Source organism: Epinephelus moara, chromosome 8 (genome assembly GCF_006386435.1).
Source record: "Epinephelus moara isolate mb chromosome 8, YSFRI_EMoa_1.0, whole genome shotgun sequence".
Lineage (NCBI taxonomy): Eukaryota > Metazoa > Chordata > Actinopteri > Perciformes > Serranidae > Epinephelus > Epinephelus moara.
Genome location: NC_065513.1, coordinates 33539872 through 33560997, shown reverse-complemented (window position 1 = coordinate 33560997; position 21126 = coordinate 33539872). Strand labels below are relative to the sequence as shown.

General features: G+C 40.8%; 1 protein-coding gene across 1 annotated transcript in view; it reads right to left on the bottom strand.

Moving 5' to 3' along the window:
* Positions 1–21126, bottom strand: part of si:dkey-215k6.1 (transmembrane protein 132D) — a 406733-nt gene that overhangs the window by 192329 nt on the left and 193278 nt on the right. The window contains exon 4 of the mRNA XM_050051540.1: positions 11065–11205. Within this exon, the coding sequence (XP_049907497.1) occupies positions 11065–11205 (141 nt within the window). The remainder of the gene's footprint in view (positions 1–11064; positions 11206–21126) is intronic.

Genomic DNA, 21126 nt, shown 5'->3' with positions numbered 1-21126 from the left:
TTGTATTTAAAAATAGTGTTCATATTAATATGTGAATAAAGTGCAAAACCAGGAACTTTAGTTCAGTGTTGCTGTGTTTGATTTTAAACTTGAGTAGGTACATGAAATGTGTGTTTTGAAGATCAAAATGTTCCACTAAGTTCAAACTATTTTAAGGAAGAAGTCATGTTTTCTGAGTCTTTAAGTCAGCTTTGTGGGAGCTATTCTTTAATCACTAAAGAGGTGAAGAGAGACGTTTTATTAAAGCTGTCCTTTATTGCTTTTAACCGTATGAAAGATTATAAAAACAAACATATGTGAATTTATTCCCACGTTCCTGATATCTAAAGATGTCATGTTGTATGAATTTCAACAGTATCAAACAAATAACAGGTGTGTTTATTATTAAATGATCCGGTCACTGAAGGACTAATTTAATATATGCTGGAAGACAAAATAATAAAACATGTCTAACCTTACAAAATGGAACTCTTAGCTGTGGCAATGCTAAACAAACACAAAAGTGTCCAGAGCAAATAATCAAACATTGCTTAGAGATTAAAGTCCGGTGTTTATTGCCTTAATACATGGTGTTCATTGTTCAACTATTAAAGGAGCAGTTTGTAGGATTTAAGGAGATATTTGGGCAGAAATGACAAAGAAATAGAAAGAAAGTATATTTTCTTTAATGTATAATGACCTAAAATAAGAATCACTGTGTTTTTGTTACCTAAGAATAAGCCATTTATTTTTACATTTAGAGCTGGTCCACATTCAGTGAGGCCACCATGTTGCAGCACCATATTTCTACAGTAGCCGAGAATGGAAAACCAAAACACTGCCTCTAGATACCATGACTCATGCTTTTGCATTTTTGTGTCGGCCACCGTAGTTAGCGCACCCTCTGAGAGGAGCAGAACAGTGTTGGAAAAACTACTTTTTTTTTTTATAGTGAAACAGCTTTATTCTGTGTTTTTACTGGTTTAAATCACTGGGTTTGAATGTGCTGGAGAGGAAGAGTCCTTTGCAGTGAAAACCTCCTTAACGTCTGGATCTGAAGTTATCAGAAAAGAAGGTGAGCACACGTTAACAGGTGCTGGGCTAGTGGCCCATCTGTAACAAGCTGAACGGCCTAGGAGAAACAGTGATTTGTAAAGTGAAACTGCTTTTTTTTTCAGTGTTTTTATTGCTTTTAATCGCATGATCTGTTTGTTTTGAAGAGGAAGACACCTCTGCAGATAATTTGGCTCCCAGTAAAAACCTCCAAAACAATGGACACTGTAGGAATTCTAACCAGGAGTTCACACCTGGCACATGGGAGAGGTTTTAGCTGGTTGCAATCTGCAATCCTCACCGCTAGATGTCACAAAATACTACACGGTCCTCTAAAAAAACAATGATTATCTTCTCTGAAATGTTACAATTTCATTGCTTTCCTGGAAAATTGCTGCTATTATTTTGTTCCACTGCCTAGAAGAGGTCTAAAAATATCCAGTATCATTCTCTTTTAATGTTAAAAGTTGCAGAGAATATTCTGGCAATCACTTGCTGAAGTACTTTCTGTAATCTGATGAATTTAATTTTATAGTACATGCAGTTAATAAAACTTGGGAAAAAAATGCTGTTTAGCACAAGCTCACACAGGCACACACACCAGCAGATGAATAGCATGTCCTTGTATGGTGTGTGAACAGTACATTACCCCAGTTCTGGTATTGAACGAGGCCCATTAGCAGTGTTAATCTATAGATCTAATCATGATCATGAAATACAGCACTGCTCCCATTCTGGCACCATCAGCCATGCTCATAAACTATGGCACATTTTCCTCATATAACCCACCAGACACAACTAAGGTCATGCTGAGCCTGTTCCACTTCTTGTTCGGTTTAATTTATTCAACATGCAAAGTAATAAAAAAGACTGTACACAGGGTGGGAGTAACAGAGGAACTCATTTGAGAAGTGAGACAAACTCCCAAAAGGCTGCAAAAATGACTAATAATATCAGTAACAACGCTGAAAACTCAACAAGGTCAAGCCCACTACATAAGCAACACAATTTAGAAATGGGAAATGAAGCAAATAATCCAATAAATTTGCTAGAAATTATACACATAGCAGGATTTTACTGTATAATAGCATGATATTAAAATGACACTAAAATAGTGCGAGTGATAATACAGGGACAGATAAATGAATAATAAGTTAAAATGATAATCAACATGAATTCAAACAAAAGAAAATATCTTGCTCGAGGGCGCCTCAATGGCATTTTCTAAAGGGAGAGGAGACACACATGCACATCCAAACATCTCATTATATTTTATTTTGCAGCACACTGATACACAGCGGCAGAAGGGCAGGGAGGCAGAACTAAGCAGAGTGTCAATAACACAGTATGACGGTGCGGTGTAATCACAGCTAAATGATATCAGAATGGTCAAATAGTGAAAAATACACAAACAATGAATAATTACTGTGTAATCAAAATCAATAAAGAAACAAATGAGAGCTGTAGGAGGGCCTTGGTTCAAACTTCTGCGCAAGTAGGGTGCTGTAATGGAAAATAATTGAGGTCTCCTGGGACACGTGATGATTGAACGGCAGTCATGATGGTTTCTTTTTTGGTCCCAGATAACTGTCAACCTACATACACATACACAAAGGTACTATGTATATAGTACTGCATACATACACCCACCTCATAGACATAAACAATAAACACATGCACAACTGCACACGAATAAAACACACCTACACACACAGCAAAGCCCACACACTGCCTCTAATTACTGCATCCACTCGCTATACATTCCCAATTATGCACATACACTGAAAACCCTATCATGTCAGATCGCATTATATCACAGAACAACAATAGGTAACAGGAATCAATTCACAAGATTAATTGTCAGAGGTAGTAATCACTCCCGCCCTCTCATTCATAAAAAAAAAAAGCACTCTCGCTGTTTCATGTCTCAACCAGTAATATCTCATTAGAGATTAATACAGATCAGCTCTTTTAATTAGCCATCCCACCCACGCAATCGCTGATAAAAGCCTGTGATCTTGCCTGTTGTATGCTGGCAACAGTCTGTGTATACTGTATGTGTGTGTGTGTGTGTGTGTGTGTGTGTGTGTATGTGTGTGTCTTCCCTGTAGTAAAAAATGTCAGCTTCACTCCCACCTACAGTCTTCATTGCTGTTTCATTAGGGAGGAAACACGGAGGTACTGCATTGAATCAGCCCTGCTTCTCGTGTGCGTGTGTGTGTGTGTGTGTGTGTGTGTGTATGTTCTGCCCATGTTTATACAGGCCTGTGGCTGTATAATGCATGTGTACATCAAAACACATGTATATATTCGTGCCTGCCGCATCATAATCGGAGCTTTTAGGCACCTCTTTGTTTACAGTATCACTTTGAAAACAGCAGTAGTGTGCATGTGTGTAAGTGGCTGTGAATGTGAAAGAGTGTGTGTTTGCATCTGGGATTCTCTGTGTATGTGTCTTGGTGAGAGCCATATCATAATCTGGTTTCTAAAGCATCACTTTCTGTGTTTACCCTGACGTCACTTTGATGAGTTTTTCCTTCAGGGCAAGAAAAAAAACCACGAGACAACTCTACCACACGTGGATACGTGCCAAAGCTCAGGGAAATGAGCAGCCGTTTAGAATCACCTCCATCTCTGCACCTCAAACAACACCATCCTGATGGATGACAACGGGCCAGGAAAATAACTTCCTTGCCTCGAGGCTACGATGGCTGGCACATCCCAAAATTCATCAAACGCCTTCAGTATTTCACCAGCCTTGAGGTGCACGGCAGCAGTATGAATCCATCAGCAATCCATTGAAGAAATATCTAAAAATATATAACCACAGCATCAATACTATGCATGTGCTTCTATTCACCAGTATCCACCAGTGGACCTTAGCTTTACCCCTTCTCCAAATGGTAATTGTCCAGTTATAACTCAGCAAACATAACTGGGAAAGGCAAGGATGTCAAGTTGTTGATTTTTCAGCCTGCCTGAGCATCGTGCATGAAGCTTTGGCAAGAACAATACTCTGTATTTAAAGAGTTGCAGAGTATGAAGCCAAGTTCAACTAATAAAAACCATTTCAGAACATCGCAGGGAATTTTGCAGAGGTGTGAGCTGGCCTGTCTCAATTCGACTCAAGCTGGCTGATGATGTCACCTGCAACTCAGCTTGTCGAGTCAACGGAAAATAAGGCATGTCACCTGTTTAAACAGCCAATCAGCTTGTAGCACAGTTAGCCGATGAAGTCAGTTAGAAACTGTCAGCAGACATTGTGTTTGCTTGCTGTGGTGTTCTGACAACGCAGACATTGTGTTTGCTTGCTGTGGTGTTCTGACAACAGCCCTTCATCCCCACAGATCGCATGAAGACGTCTCGTCACATTGGTGTAATCTGGAAGGTTTCTCAGTGTGGTCAGAACAGGGCTTTAGACTTTCCCGAACCAAAAACCCATGAGTTATACTGGGACAAGGTACACAACAAGATATATATCAAGAAAAGTTTTCAACCAAGTGGTGGAACTATTATCAGCCTATTTAGCTATCTTGCTAAAGCTAATGCCTGTGACAGCCGAAAAAATTGGCAGGCGCAGGCAAAAAATGAGAAGCCTGCTTTTTCTACCTCTGTCAGACTACTATACATTTTAATGGCAAATCTTCCACCATCATTAAATAATATGTAAAACATGTGCCATGGAGGACTTGAAAGCATGATTAGGGATGGGTACCTTTCACATTTGAACCGATACGGTACCGACACCTGGTACCTGGGAATCGGTACCGGTACGCAACGGTACCTGTTTTCGGTACTTTTTTTTGCATGTATGTGTGGTAATAAAGGATATTTCATTTAGATTTTTTTTTTTTGTCAAAACTAACATTTATTTCTCAATATCAAACAGGATAAAACAACATCTAACACTGTTTGTAACATAATATCAAAAGGTAGCCTATGTAATTGACTATGAAGCAGTTCTTTTTATTGCACAAAATAAACCCACTCCTACTACCTCCTATTCCTCCTCTTTCCCCTCTGGGAAAAATGTGTGTGGGGGAATGTAACGTTAAAGTTAGAGAATACGAGGAACCGAGCTGATAATGATAACTAAGGCAAGTTAAAATGCGAAGCTAACGTTAGAATGACCAGAACAAAGCCCAATCATCTTAAACACTAAGCTTATTAATTACCTGGAACCGATGTAGCTGATGCCCCGCTTAATCACCGTCGTCATCATCGAATGTTAATCCCACTTCTTCTGCCCCGATGCTGGCTGCAGATGACAACGAGCCACTAGCTGCAAGTGTGCTAACGCCGGGAGAAGTAGCCTTAACTTTCAGGCTATCAAATACTGTGCAGTCGTCAGCCAGAAAAACACCTTGTGCTTGACCAGGTGCTTCCTCAGGTTGGAGATATTTCCGTAGCTGGCCTTGCATCGCAAATATTGCAGCGAGCGTAGTCTGCATCAAACTTTGAGATATGGAGCCACACCTTTGACCTCTTTCTCTCAGCCATGCTGCTTTGGTGATAGCTGCCACTGATGTGATCACGCTCTCGTGCGTACAATGCTGCATTCATGATAGGCAGTGAAAACGTCACTCCTCCACTCTCTAAGTACCTAGGATGCGTTCAGGTACCGAAATGCGGTACCGTTTGATTTTACGTGAATCGATACTCGGGATTACTGGCCGAATTCGGTCGGTACCAATAAAAGTACCGAACTCGGTACCCATCCCTAAGCATGATAGGTGTTGCACGGTAACCCAAAGAGGTTGGGCTTACCAAATGGTATCAGTTATAAAATATACATTATAGAAAGGTGAACATCCAAGATTAGTTTCATTATTTCAGTATCTGACCAAATGTCTCTCTTTCTGTTCCTGAGATATGTTGAATAATGGCCATAAAAAGTGTTTTTGCAGAACATTATGATGTCACAGTGAAGTTGACCTTTGACTCTTTCGATATCAAATGACATCACTTTATTATTTTTATCCTGTTAGGCATTTGTCTGAAATATTGTAATTATTGGCACATGAATTCTTGATTTATGGCCAAAAACACGTTTTGTGAGGTCAAGGTGACTTTGACCTTTGACCACCAAATTCTAAGCAGCTCATCCTTGACTCAAATTGGATGTTTGTGCCAAATTAGAGGACTTTGCCTCAAGGTGATCTTAAGGTATCGCATTCACAAGAATGAGACAGTTGCAAGATCACAGTGACCTTGACCTTTGACCACTAAAATCTAGTCATATCCTCCTTGAATGTGAATGGATGTTTGTGCCAAAAAAATAAATAAATAAAAATAAACCTCAAGGCATTCTTGAGATATTGTGTTCATGAGTATTACACTGATGATGTCACAACAACCTTGACCTCTGACCACCAAAATCTAATGATGGACGGACAAACAGATGTTTGTAAGTACGGAGGGACAGACAACCCAAAAATATAGTGCTTCCAGCCACAGCTATTGCTGGCATGGAGGCATAAAAAAACACAATGGTACATCCTGTACCATGTGTAGTCCTACTGCATTAAGACACTATAGGTTCAAAGTCTTGAAAACATCTGATGAAAACTTTTTACTGTCCCGTGCTCCTAATTAGAAAGCTTAAAGCTGTTGTGTCATCAGTTTAGTTTCCCTCAGTGCCATATTTAGGTCATCTGTTGCTGCTGACGCTGTCCATCAGTCAAGGCCAGACGTGGCTAACGGCTAGCTAAGTGGTGCTCATCGAGCTGGGGTCCTGCAATAATAGTTTCATGCAATGGGAAGTCATTCATCAGCACTGTTCTCAAACAGCAGAGAGGGAGAGGGAGCAGAGGGGGAAAAGGGGTTGATGAGGGACAGTGAAGCAGGAACCTTAGTCACTCAAACATAAGGTTAGAGGAAGAGATGGATGGAGAGATGAGGTGACAGAGATCAGATCTCATCCATGTTTACTGGTAAAATAGCATTTCATTTAGCCGTGGTTCAGAGTTTCCAGCTGTCTGACATCAACAAACACAAACAGATATATTGTATTCTATATTTGGCAACACACTGGATCTTGCATTTCACATATTCACACTGAGCAATGCATATACAGTATGTGTGTTCATTGGTCTGTATAGTTAAGCCTTGCCATAATAGCTTATCATAGGGCTTAGGAGGATATTCACTGAGTGCTGATCCTTTCTCTAGAGCACCAATTTCTTGTGTTTATTTAAAACGTTTACACAGGAAATTTACTGTTTACATGCAGTCTCTTTCAAAACAGACGCACTACGTCGATACTACACAGCAGTTGACCTTTTTTTTTCCTGCAACAACTAACTAGTTTAGGAAAAAAGAACAGGGTTTGACATTATAATCTTAGGGGATGCGAACATTGCTCTCCCAGTTGAACGTCGGTGGTTGTTGGACCCATCCACCACACTTCCCACCCACACTACTCACTACTTTCGCCGTCTTAACTTTCGTTCTTGTCCGTTTCCCCCTGACGCCGCCGAGCACGGTTAAACTACAATGGTGACCGGCCGTGTATTATTCCAACGTTAAAGGATGGCTTTTTTTGTCTGTGTCCGATGCCGCAAGTCACTGCCCAAGTGCTGGATTCAATGACTTTGGAGTGAGACCGAGTTGTGGTGTACATCAGTGTCACCTCTTCAGAGAACTCATAGTGTCCTTGTTTTAAGGTGGTTTCCAGGTTTTACCAGTAGATCACATATGGATCATACTGGGCAGCTTCCAGCACGTGAATCTGCTTAAAAATGTATTATTCACATACTTAAGAATAAAATCCGTGAGCACTACTGCAGGACAGCAATTAGTCACTTGCATGTAGCATAGCTTTGTTAGAGTTAAAGTATTGTTCCACAACGCCATTGTAACTATAACCATTTTAAAAACAACATTTAAAATCAATATTTCCAGTAAGCACAAGACAAAAAAATGAAAGATATGCTTCTCCCTTGAAGGTATGACAGAGATTTAACAATGACTCTTCAGTCCCACTGTGCCTCTTTTTCAAGCTGTCAATCACAGAATAAGCATTTTCATATCATGTATATCTCAATTTGGAATAAAATTCTTTGACTGTAGTCCCTGGAGCTTGCTTTGAGCTGTAACATTATGTGAGACAAACTGTGAGTATTTCCTGTATCAAGGCTATGATAATTCATTTAATCTATTTTCCCTACCTGTTACTCATGCATTGTGTTGGTTTTGTACCATTACCTTGTGCACTCAGTTTCAGTTTCAGTTTCAGTTTAGTTTAGTTTATTTGAAAGGGACAATGCACATTAATAAATATTGTGTACAAAAAAAAACACACATGTAAATGCACTCGAATTAGCTTAAAAAGCTAGTTTTCATCGATTGTCCCTTTGCCAGTTTGTACAAGGCAACCTTTAAAAAGAACAACAATGGGATAAAATATTGTACCACATAGGGTAGACACAAACACGTACTACTGTCACTGAATCACTTTTTCCTCTGCTACCCAGTTAACCTTGGCCTCTGTTTGCCATCTTGATTTTACCTTATTTAAGAGACATTTTTCTCACCACCTAGGGCTTTTTACATCTCGCCCACACTGATTTAATCTGTCTTTGTTATTTTTGTATCCGTGCTAAGCGACATGTTAATCCTTTGCACTCGGGTCAAGTACTGATCACCCTTGACATTAACAACAGAAAAAAAAAAAACTTGGTGTATTTACTGTGCTGTTGTTGGTTTTACCCTCCTGACACAAAAACTAAAACTCACACAAATTCAGACACACACACTAACCATCCACACAAGGGCAGAGCAATTACCCAGTAAATGGCAAATTTAGCATGACACACGGGTCAGTGCTTTCCACTGCTGCTTGTCAGCCCACTTTGTGTATGTGTACTACATACTCGTGGTGTTTATACAGGATGAAATACTTGTAGCCCCACATCTTCAATTTATGAATTTAACACTCCTCGACATGTAGCTAAACACCGACCTGTCTCATAGAAACTACATAAGATAAATAAATAATGCTGTACTTCCTACAAGTGGGTGGCGTATTGCTAGATTACCTATGGGTGATCATTTTGGTGATAACTGAAATATGTTGTCAGCAGTGTTGGGCAGTAAGGGGTTACTAGTAATGTGTTACAGTAATGTTACTACTTCTCACTATAACAACTTTAATTAATTACTCATACAATTTCAGTTATAGTATTACAGTTACCCCCAAAACAAATAACTCATTACAACCTTAATATTGTTGTCACCCCTTGCTGATTTGGAATAATTCCTATTACTTTGATTTTGTTCAGAGGAAAGATGACAAGAAGATCATTGTTTCAGGTAGTGGTACTAAGACTCTTTTCACTGCGTAAAACACAACCTCAAACCTCCTGAAACACCCACTACAACAGACAGCACAACAATGTGAGCCCCAAGAAATACACCCCACCAAAGTGCAACCCTCCGCAGCTGCAGGGGACAGCTGTAGCCCTACACTGGCTAGACAATCAAATATTAAGCATAGCATTAGTTCAGGCAGGACACAATGTCAAGCTCAGCTCGCATCCCAACTACATCAGCTGATCGCAAACAGCCCAATCAACTGATGGAGCAGCTGATTGATGGAAGGGAGTCAGCTGATAAATCACATGATTCCTTTTTATGCAACCAACTGGGGAATCTCATTCATGGCGCCCTGTTTAAACTGCTCTGGCCTGCCTACTGTTGCTGCTTCCTCTGCAAGCTGCTTTGCAACCCACCTCCACCCCAGCTTCTCTTTTTCATGTTGTGTCTGACTTATCAATGTCATGTCTGTTTGTCACTGATGCTGCTCTGTTCTGTTCCTGGGGGGTCTTTGCTGCTGCTCTCCCTGCCTTTGGCTTTTCATGTAGGTGCATGGAAGGGCAGGGAGGTTTGCTCTCTGCCTCAGGCTATCCTTGTCTGCATGTGGAAGGGCAGAGGGGTGTGCTCTCTCTGTCTTAAGGTTTTCCTCACAGGCGCGTGAAAGGGCAGAGAGGTTGGCTCTCTCTGCCTTAGGCTTTCCATGTAGGCACGTGGAAGAGGCTTTCTGCGTAGGCCTAGGAAAGGCAGAGAGGCCCCAGAACAGAGCCATACCGCCAAATATTAATATTGCAAATGGAAACAAAGTTTTCTTTCTGTGGTGAATGAATGGTACCTATCTCCACGCTGACCCCCAGGTAAAAAAGCATTTGCAAGCTATCTAGCCGTAGCTGTGCTCGCTTGGGATTACCCTGACATTAACACAGAGGCAAACATGAGAAGTCTGAATTTTGAGGAGAAAGGATGCAATTATTTATTTTGTAGGAAGCAATGAAAGAAACATAATGAGATGTTTAACACATTATGCTTGGCAGGGAGTACTAAGTAAAGTAACTTTTGAAAAGAGTATGAAGTAATGAGTAATTTATTAAATTTTTTTAACTAACAAACCCAGTTGTCAGTGAACATTTTTGCTGATTTGTTTAGTATCAACATTTTTGTGATTTGCCAGGCAGGCTAATTAGCAACATTTCCTCACCATGTTGACAGAAAATTTGCTCGGCATTACATTTCCCTGTAAATTTTAGCACATCAATATATTTTCTAGGTGACAGGGCTGCTAAACACACACTTTTCAGGGATAGAGGTTGTAGTTCAAAGGTCAAATCAAAAGCCAATCAGTCAAGAGACAGCAAGAAAAGGTTTTTATGATTATCTGTCGATGCAGTAACATCACAGAAAGCTTACATTAAAATTAAAACCTGAATCGAGCTAGAAGAGCCATCCAAGCTTACGCCTTCTTAACTCAAATCTGCAGATGATACACAAATCATAAATATTTAATTTGTTCTTTGTGGCAGAAACTGTCACTGTGAAAACAACGAAGATTCCTCCTTGCCAAAATATAGGGCACTAACAGTTTTATGGCCGTGACACAGAACAACCACAGACCTCCTCATACATTTTAAGCACCCGCAAATACAAAAGGAATAAGCTAATCAGCTGCTGACAGAGGAAGCTCTTGGAGAAAAAAAAAGGAGTAGAGAGATTCAGTCTTACCTCTCTGCTGTGGAGGAGGCCCTTCTCTGACACATCACCGCCAACGAACTGCTTCCAGGTGCCATTTCCTGTTTGATCTCCCACGCGACTAGGTTGCTGGGTTTCACAGCTAGGAAGTTAATGCCTGACTGGAACCACACCCTGCAGCGAGGGATGAAGAAAGAAGAAGCGACAGAGAGAGAGAAGAGAAGGAGTGAGGTTAATCCAAAGTTCACACAAGCACATCATAAACAAAAGAGAAGAGAAAGCTGAGCTGTCACACTGACAGTTAGGGGGGGAATTTGCTTAAAATTGAATTTGGTGCGCTTGGAAATTCCCTGCCCCGATTTTCTCGCTGATTTTCTTTAATCCCTGATACGTGCCGTACTCTTTGTATAAAATGTCTTTTAAAATTGATTCACGCAGCGTGGTGCTGCCTCCCACAGTATGTTTTGGTGGGTGAAGACAAAGGAGTGACAGGAGATTCTCTTAGGAAAGTTAACATTTTTACCAGAGTAAGTGCTACATGGAGGATGGAGCGGATGTGAGCGGTGCTATCAAACACACAAAATGTGTCTTTGCTGATGAGAGGCAGATGTGAACGGCCATTTTTTTGTGATATCATTTGTTTGTTCTGCTGAGTTTTTCCTCTTCAACTATTTATTTTCCTCACCTTAACTCAATCTTTCCTTCCACAATATTTCGCACAAATAATCTCCTACCTGGCCCTCACATTTTCCCACCCCTCATCCTCGCTCCTCTCCAGTTTCCCTTTCCTCTCCCTCCAGTTAGATTAAGGCCATTCATCTCTGCCTCTTCTTTTTTCATCCAGGTTTTCCTTTAATCTGGATGATTTCCTCCTCCATTTCTCTTGGCTGCAACTCTCCCAACTTCCATGTTTGTTTCGGTTTTCTATTAGATTTCATACCCCTTCTTTTCCTTCCCACCTTCCCTATCCTTCCCTTCCAGATGTCCACCTTGTTTTTATTTCTCCTTCCTCGCCATTCCCTCGTTGCCTTCTCTCCTTTATTTCCTCCTCTTTCATCTCTTTTCCTCACCTCCTCCGAAAGCCTCCCTTCTGCCTTTCATCCATCCCTCTGTGATTCCCTTCCTGTTCCTTCCTCCCTCTCTTCCTTCCCTATATACCTTACTCCATCCCTCCCCCTGCCCCTCCTCCACCCTTCGATCTCAAGGCATTCTATGGTTAATCTCTTTATTTTCTTTCTCTCCCTCTTCCCCTCTCTCCCTCTCTCTAATCCGTCCCGGTGTGTTTTGTTCTATTTATCACCTTGACGAGACCCTCCCTCAGTTTATTAGCACACTTCATGCGCACACACACACAAGCTTGTTTACTGCTTTTCTTATTAACACACATACAGTAGTCTCTGGCAAATGCCAAATAGCAACACAGACGCACTCTCTAATAAACTTTTTCCTCTACACAGAAGGGGGGAAAAAAACTGCCAATCCTCTTTGTCTCTTTTCTCATTATTACTTTCTTGTGTTTGTCTCGCTTCATGTCTTGCCAGAATCTGCCAGCAAATATGCCATGCCCATCCCCCGAGCTGCTTTCCGTGCATATGTTTGTGAGCGTACCGTATATATGCACCTGTGTGTGTGCCGTATAGCGATCTAAACAAGATGCCTTTTGGTGTTTGGCGCAAAGGGAACTACCCTCCTGTGAAAACTTGAAACCCACTTTTTTCTGTTTCACTCTCAACTATTTTTTCTTGGTTTATTTTAAAGGAGGAGAAAATGCTCCCTTGTTGACCATTGTTGTGTGTTGTTTATGTGCTATGCTTAGGAAAAATGACTGAAAAAGAAGTGCGGAGTTGCATAAAAGTACCTTTTTTGCAAGTAAGGCAGAGCACACATAGAGTCTAGTGTGTTCCCAAGTAAAATAATGTGCGTTTATGTGTGCAGCAACACAGCGCAAAATAACGGGCGGCCCCCTCTTTTATAATTTAACAGCTGAATGTTCCATAAAATTATATAAAAAAAAACCTGCCATTGTTCTGTTCCTTTCTCCGCATCCCTCTTTCTTTCTGTCTCGTCTATCTCCCCACCTCACCCTCTTCTCCCTCTCTTTCCAGTCGCTCTGTCCTCCTCCTCAACCAACCCAGAATTTAAGATAATCCACTTCAAAGGAAATTCACTTCACCCAGACTTTGGCAACAAAAGTATGTAAAGCAAAGCGAGTTAGGAGAAGAAAAATAAAAAAACAGGAGATATAATGTGAATGACAGACTGACAGGATGGAGAACAGAAACGTATGCCTGAACATTGGCTGAGAAAAATTCACCCAAGAACTTTATTTATTTATTTTTTAAAGATGACAAGGTTGTGGCAAAGACGAATCATAAATAAAACATACTGTAAATAAATAAATAAATAATAAAACTCCAGCACTCATCTGTCCAAACGTCTCTCCTGAGACAGCAAAAGTCTCATTCATGTTAATGATGATATCAAATAATGCACTTCCTAAAGCACTTTGGACCCTCATGGAAAATACATTCCTACACTACAACCAAACCAGACCCCAAACTGTGACACAGGTGTAACCCCTATTCACCCAAAAGCCACTGCTATAACAAAAAGTTTAGGCCTGTCAGCAGACACAAGACTGACATTGTGACAGTGAGTACAACGGATATATTATCTGATGGGTTACAACCAAACTGTGTAACAATTATTTATGTGAAAACAGGCAGACAATATCTGTTTCATGCACAATGTAGAGTCTTGAGACCCGCAGGAGCACTGGTGATCCCGGCTGACAATCCTGTCTGAAAGAGGTGTAGCTGGCTGAGTTTTAAAGCTACAGTGATGAAACTAGTATCATATGAAAATGGAAGATCCAAGGAATCCAGAGGTACCAACCACACCTTCTTATAAAGGTGTCTAAATAATGCTCCTAAGCTGAACATTAAGCCCTTTTTAAATAGGAATTGTGCAAATTTGCAGGAAAGCCCAATCAGTCTTTTTTAATTGTGCAAATTTGCAGGAAAGCCCAATCAGTCTTTTTTCAGCATTGGCAGTATAAAGACAAAATTGAGGAGTGCAGCAAAATGCCACCTACCTACTTTTGTTTATACAGAATGCGCCTTTTTCGGGGCAATGGGGGGCGTGACAAGTAACAANATAATGCTCCTAAGCTGAACATTAAGCCCTTTTTAAATAGGAAATGTGCAAATTTGCAGGAAAGCCCAATCAGTCTAAATAGGAAATGTGCAAATTTGCAGGAAAGCCCAATCAGTCTTTTTTCAGCATTGGCAGTATAAAGACAAAATCGAGGAGTGCAGCAAAATGCCACCTACCTACTTTTGTTTATACAGAATGCGCCTTTTTCGGGGCAATGGGGGGCGTGAGCAAGTAACAAAACGTGTAGCTCAGCGTGACGTAAACAGTGATGTACCGCAGCTCGTCAGTCCTTTGGCGATTCTCTCATAAGTTGGCCCTTCCTTCACCGTTCCTGTCATCTGACGGTTAATGGCCTCTTTGTTTGCGAGGGCAAGGAGGGCGCGTAATTCCTTGTCTCCCCAGTTGCTCATCTTTACTGTGTCTGTCAGGTTTGTGTTTCCCTCTTGCTACTAGTACTAGCTGCTCATTCCCGTTATCAGCTGTTTCCTGTTTATCCACCACTAGTGGGTTGCACGTCATCAGCGTCATCAACAGCCCCTCCTGTGGTGGAAGGGCGCCTCGATCTTTTTAAACCAAAAAGGTTCCGCAAATATGACTACCCTACAAGGCGGAAAATTGGGCACCTTGGATCAACTCGCCAATCCGGCTCTGTGTGTCTAAACGCTCGCAGCTTGCTGGCAAAACGGCCCAACATTCGTCGAAAATCTGGCAGTGTAAAAGGGGCTTTAGTGAGGGGAAAACAGGTGTGGCCATTTTCACAGGGTACCTTGACCTCTCACCTCAAGATATCTGAATGAAAATGGGTTCTATGGTACCCATGAGTCTCCCCTTTACATACATGTCCACTCTATGCTAGACCCATGCAGTTTTGGGCAAAAAAAAACCTTTCAGCTTTCTGCATGCAGTATAAATGTGTTATTTTAGCCCATCGTATTTAAATACTTTGGCAACCTGGGGTCCTTAAACAGTATGGGAATAGCATTAACTGGGTAAGACTGGAAAGCTGAGAATCTTGTGAATTAAATGAGCCCAATTTTATCAATTTGTGATGATGTTAGTTCCCATATACTGTAAAACTTCAAATAATAGCCAGGGCTATTATTTGCTTAAATCACTGAACTCAGCAGGCCAGTATCACGGACGGGTGTCTATATAGGACAGGCCTTTAATTCCTTAACACAAAACTTGCTAAGCAAAGAGAGGAAATATAATCAAATTGTTTATTTAAACCAGTATGAATATTACTCGTATAAAATTTGGCTTCATATAATATATACCAATTATGCATCATTTATCTGATCCAACTCCAAAAGACAGCACATCAGAGAGAGTTACCTTTAGAGAGAGTTAATCCTGTTAAAACAATACTCACAACTTGGATTCATTTTTATGAAAAACCCTTTTGATTCTTTTGATCTGAGGACCTTTTATGGACTAAAGGAGTAAGGATAACTTACAGGTTAATAGAGGCATGGACACATAATTTGAGGTAGCCAACAACCCACTCTCATACATCTGAAGAACTTCTATAAAAAAAAAAATGAAATGCTTGGCAACCAGGCCAGGCGTCTCAGGCCTTCATTTGTCAAAATGTGTAGCCGCACCAGGCTAGTAAAGGAGACTGAGCATTTAATTGGTTCTAGGCTTTCAATTGAAGTTTTATGGTAGTAACCATTTCATTGCAGTGGGACTTTTTTTTCTACTTTAGGTTTTATTATGCACCTAACCAAAACACAATGATGCTGAGCTGCATCTCAAATTAATTCTCAGGTTCCAAGCCTCAAGCTGATGTACAGCACTCCTTTGTGGTATATACCTCTGACCTGCTATCTCCCCATAAAGGTCCCCTGCCCCCCCCTAAAAAACGTCCAAAAAGATTGGGGTTGAGGAAACAATAGCGCGCAGCACTGTGAGACTGGCACCAGAGAACATAATTTGTAGCTTCATCAAGCCCTTAATACACCATGCATTTTGCAGCCAAGCAATTACCTGTGCTTACTGTGAAAGATGCTGGTTGTTACAATGAATCTCAAGAGAATTACCGCTCAACTCTGCAGCTCCCTCAGCTCCATGGACCATTTTAGTGTCTTTCAGCTAACTGTTTTGTTTGTTACAGCCTGCAACTTTAGTGTTTTTAGTTAACTCTCACTGCTCTCATCAAACTGGTTTCTTCCCACAGCAGGCAGCTGTTTTCAGCAAACAGCTTGGATAAACCAACTGCATGTGTTCTACCCAGCACCAAACAGCAGACAGACAAAGTTAGCGAGTGTGTAGCGATTATGGAGCAGTTAGAAGCTAAAGAGCCAGATGTTTTTCTCAGGAGTCCTCGACGGAGAGTGAATATTGAATCTGCAGAATTTCAAGTGGATGCTGCTTTTTACAGGGCATATGTCAAACATGTATGTCAAACTGTGGATTCTTCCCCCAGGTGGCCCCAAAACTGGTTAATGCTGCTATAACTAATGATCACGATCTTTCTGCTCTAGTTTTTCCAAGTAGATTCAGTTGTCAAGAGTCTTTGGAAGAACACAATTGAAAAATGATCTATTTAGTTGTTAATTTATGAAGACCTTTGAGACAACCCAGTCACCAGCACATTACATTTATATGTTATTTTGTAGCAAATACCATTTCAACAATGCTATAGTTGACATGTCATTAGGTTTGGACACAAAAAACACTTGATTATGGTTTGGAAAAGATCATGTTTTGGCTTAAATATCCTGTTTGGGGGGCCAAATCCAGGCAGGAAAAGCAATGATGTCTCAATTGCTTTTCGTAGCACTCTCCCTGCAAATGGGTCATTACAATACGCCCATGTTTGGAGCCTAAAAAGCAGATGGAAACACAGCATTGACATGCTAAACCTCACTCCAGAAACGTATGTATGAAACGCACAAATGTAACATGTTTGTGGTTTGCATAAACGTATAATGCCAACACTTTCCTCTGGCAACTGGGCTGTTTGAGAACAGTATGTATAGCATGTATTCAAACATTCTTTTGGTTTTATAACTTATTAACTGGAAATGCTAATGGCCCAACACATTCTCACTCCGACCTCGTCACATATCGACATTTGGTCATGGACCTTCCATGACCAGACACGACGTGCAAGGTACCCGAGGTGCGTCTTCTTTCAAAACACACATCCACTGTAACAGGAAATTAACCGTTTACATATCGTCTCTTTTAAAATAAACGCACTTCGTCAGTACAACAAAGGAAATTGACGTTTTATTTCCTCCAAGAATTAATGCATGTGGTTCGATTTAGCCAACAAAAGCACATGGTTAGGTTTAGGGAAAAAGGACAGGGTTGGCTTTAGAATCTAACAGGACACAAACACCACTCTCCCAGGTGAAAGTCAGTGTTTGTTGGACCCATCCACCACTGCGCCCACCCGCCCTACACAGACTTTAGTCCTCTCAACTTTTGTTCTTGTCCCAACCCGTTTGCCCCTAACACCACGTATTATGCCAACACTGAAGGACGGCTTTTTTCTCAGTGTCTGACGCCACAAGTCACTGCTCAAGCACTGGATTTCACCATCTTTGGAATGAGACCAAGTTGAAGGATCATGTTCGCTCTTGTCTCAAGTCTGAAATAGCCATTATTTCACAAAAACAGAGATTTATCACCAAGATAAAAGACTGTAAATAATCTTTTATCCCTGTATATTCATCACAGGTTACTGCAGGTCTAAAATCCTTAAGACAAAAACAAGTGTAGTGTTGGTTCGGTCAAAGGGAAAAGAAGTGAATTTTAAACAGAACAGGGCTTTCAATCACAACTGAGTCTACGGCTTTTAGAGGTTGTCAGTTTACCCATAAAATTCAGGGATTTTTGTGGGAAATGCAGATTGCCTGGATGATAAACACACATAACCACAAAACACACACACACAGTCACATAATAAGAATACACAGCGACACTGCTGTCCCATGGTGCATCTGTCAGGACTTTTGTGTGTGTGTGTGCATGTCTGTCAAAAAGCAGGATGATGGACAAGGCTTCGTCCCTAAGCTGCTTCTGTCAGATCCGTGTACAGCAACAGAGCCTGACAAGTGTCTGTGTGTCTTTCTTTCTCTGTCTGTCTGTTTTTTTTAGGTAATGCAGGAAGACAAGCAAAACTTCTCCCTGTACTATCTCTCTCCTCCACTTTGCCTCATTCCCCTCCCTCTGTATTCATCAACCTTTGTTTGATTTCTCATATCAATGATGCTGCTCCGTCTTGAAACTGGATGACTGACCTGTAACATAGTCCATCCGGTAAGCCTCAACAGATGTATTTACAGGTATCATCTGTCACTATCAAATTTTCTTCTGATATTAAAAAAGTGCCTCATTTACATAATAAATCCATGATGTTGTCAAAGCAAGAATTTCAACAACAATTTCAGTGTAATATGCTTAAAACTTTATTTACTGCTGAAACATTAAGTGGCCATCCATTCCTCCCTCGTTCCCCGGGTGACACTCATACATTACACACATTCACAGCTACAGCCGGCTCCTGTTGGCCACTGAGTAGCTCACAGAGCATTACAATTGATTTTCTTTTCCTTTTTTTCTGGAGCAGTGCCTTGTTTATAGGCACTTCAACACTAGTTTTCCAGCTGAAAAAATAAAGAGTAAGTGAAGGAAGAGGCAATGGGGCATTATGCCAAACAGCTACACTGTGAATATAGTCTCCCTTTGCTCTTTTAAATCACAGATGTATGTTTAAATGCTGAATGTGCTGCTGTCATTGTGATTATGTCTCTTTAAGAGTCATTTTCATATGCCCCAGAGGCAGTGGGGCCCTCAAGGAGGGGCCATGCCCCCCGAAACAATTACTGGTCCCACCTGGTGAAAATAATTGGAGGCCAGTGGTACTTTCTTATGAGGCTGTGACATGCTCATTTTTTAAGCTAGCATGACAGTACATGTAAGTAGGTATCTTATGAAACTAGATAATCAAAGGCATCTGTTGTTACCAACCATGTCCGCAGCTTGATGAAAAGGGATCTTAATAACACACAAAAGTGAGACTAAATTTTGGTGCTTGAGCTCCCATCTCAAGATATCTGAATGACAATGGGTTCTATGGGTACCTACGACTCTCCCCTAAACTTGATAAGACTTGTTACCAGTACATGTTTCGGTCCTTACAATGAATGTACTCCTTCAAAATAAAGCTGTATATTTGTCTTTTAAAGAAAAAGGGACAACCAGTCTATCTGAAGAACAAAGAATAACACATTAAAACAGGATTGTTGTGGAACTCAAAATGTTAAATCTACCGGTATTAGTCTATGCACATGTCACAGTGGGCACTGTCAACCTGCCATACATGCCACTCTCTCATCGCCTGTCCACACACCTCCCACTCCTGCCAGTCCACCACACCCATCTCATCACCTGTGGATCATTACCTCCTGCCAGTATAAAGACTCCTGCTTCACAGACTCCAAGCTGACGCCACTGACTCAACCCGTGTGTTTGAGGGTTCCAAGCCAACAGTCTCTTGCTGTATTTTCACCTGCCTGCTCATTCTGAGTTTGACAAGTAGTTTCATTAAAGACTAGTACAAGCTGTCGATGTGTCTCTGGTGCTGCTATCGGGTTCATACTATAGCTGTGACAGCACTTCAGGTAATAAGTAATATTAACCATAAAAAGGGAAACAAAAGTATGTCAGTATACGATTCTTTAACTCTTCATTGACACAGTTTCCAACCAAACTATAAACTCCAACAGCATAATCAAATTACTGAAATTCAGTTCTGGCTTTTGGTTTTGGTGTGTAACTTAGCTATATTATTTTGTTTTTAGTCAATGTAAACTGTTGACAATTTAGTCTCTTTTAGTCATCAGATTATGTTGAATGTTTCAGTCAGTCTAGTCGAACTGAAACCAATAATTTTGCCACTGTTTGTTTCTCCCAAGTCCTGTTGTTGTCACTGTAAACTTTAACCTAAAGAGATACTTTCCAGATTTTCACCCAGGTCTGTGTCAGTATGCAGATAAAGGGTTTTAAGGCGCCCCTCTTGCACTCTGCTCCCACAGCTCCCAACTTGTCTGCCGGCCAAAATTTGCCAGATGAATGAAAGGCATCATTGATGACACAAAAATACATTTCCCATCATCAGGTGGATTTAGCTCATGGCATGGGCGGCGAGTTGCTGGCCGTTTATTTGCACACATTCCTCACTCAGTGGTAACACAGACCTGGTAGAAAATCAGCAAAGTATCCCGTTAAAGGTCCACTGTGTAGCACTTATTGGCATCTAGTGGTTAGACTGCAGAACTGAAAACTTCCCCCATGTGGGATTCTTGTAGACAAGCTAAGGTGGTCGACCTGAAAACACGAATGGGCAGCCAGTGTTTGATTTGTCCATTCTGGGCTACTGTAAAAACAACATGGTAGACTCCGTGGGAGAGGACCCGCTCCACATGTAGATATAAACAGCTCATGTTAAGGTAACAAAAACACAGCGATTCTTAACTTTGGATGGTTAGAAGCTAAAAATAACAGTTGATATTATAATGTACCATTTCTCCCAATACATCCCCCTAAACCCTACACACTAAACCTTTAAGTAAAGTTCTCTTGACTGTGTTCACTGTTATGATAGTGTAGTCCTGATTGCACTGCATTGCAAAACAAAACAAACATTTAAAAAACTTTCTGCAATATTTTGTGTCCTAGAATGAAAATAAAGACATATTTTAGTAAGGTTTTTCCATCAATTATAATGACTAGTCCATACCCATTGAGTACAGCATACCATACCATGACTTAGTCATACCAAATATTAGAAAAAACAACAACAACATTGGGCCACAGGAGGAGCCACAGCGATTGGTCACATTTTAGCCATTTTTAAGCATTTTTCTGTTGTTATAGCGCCACCCAGTTGCCAATTAGAGTTAAATTTCTCCAGTCACCTTGAGG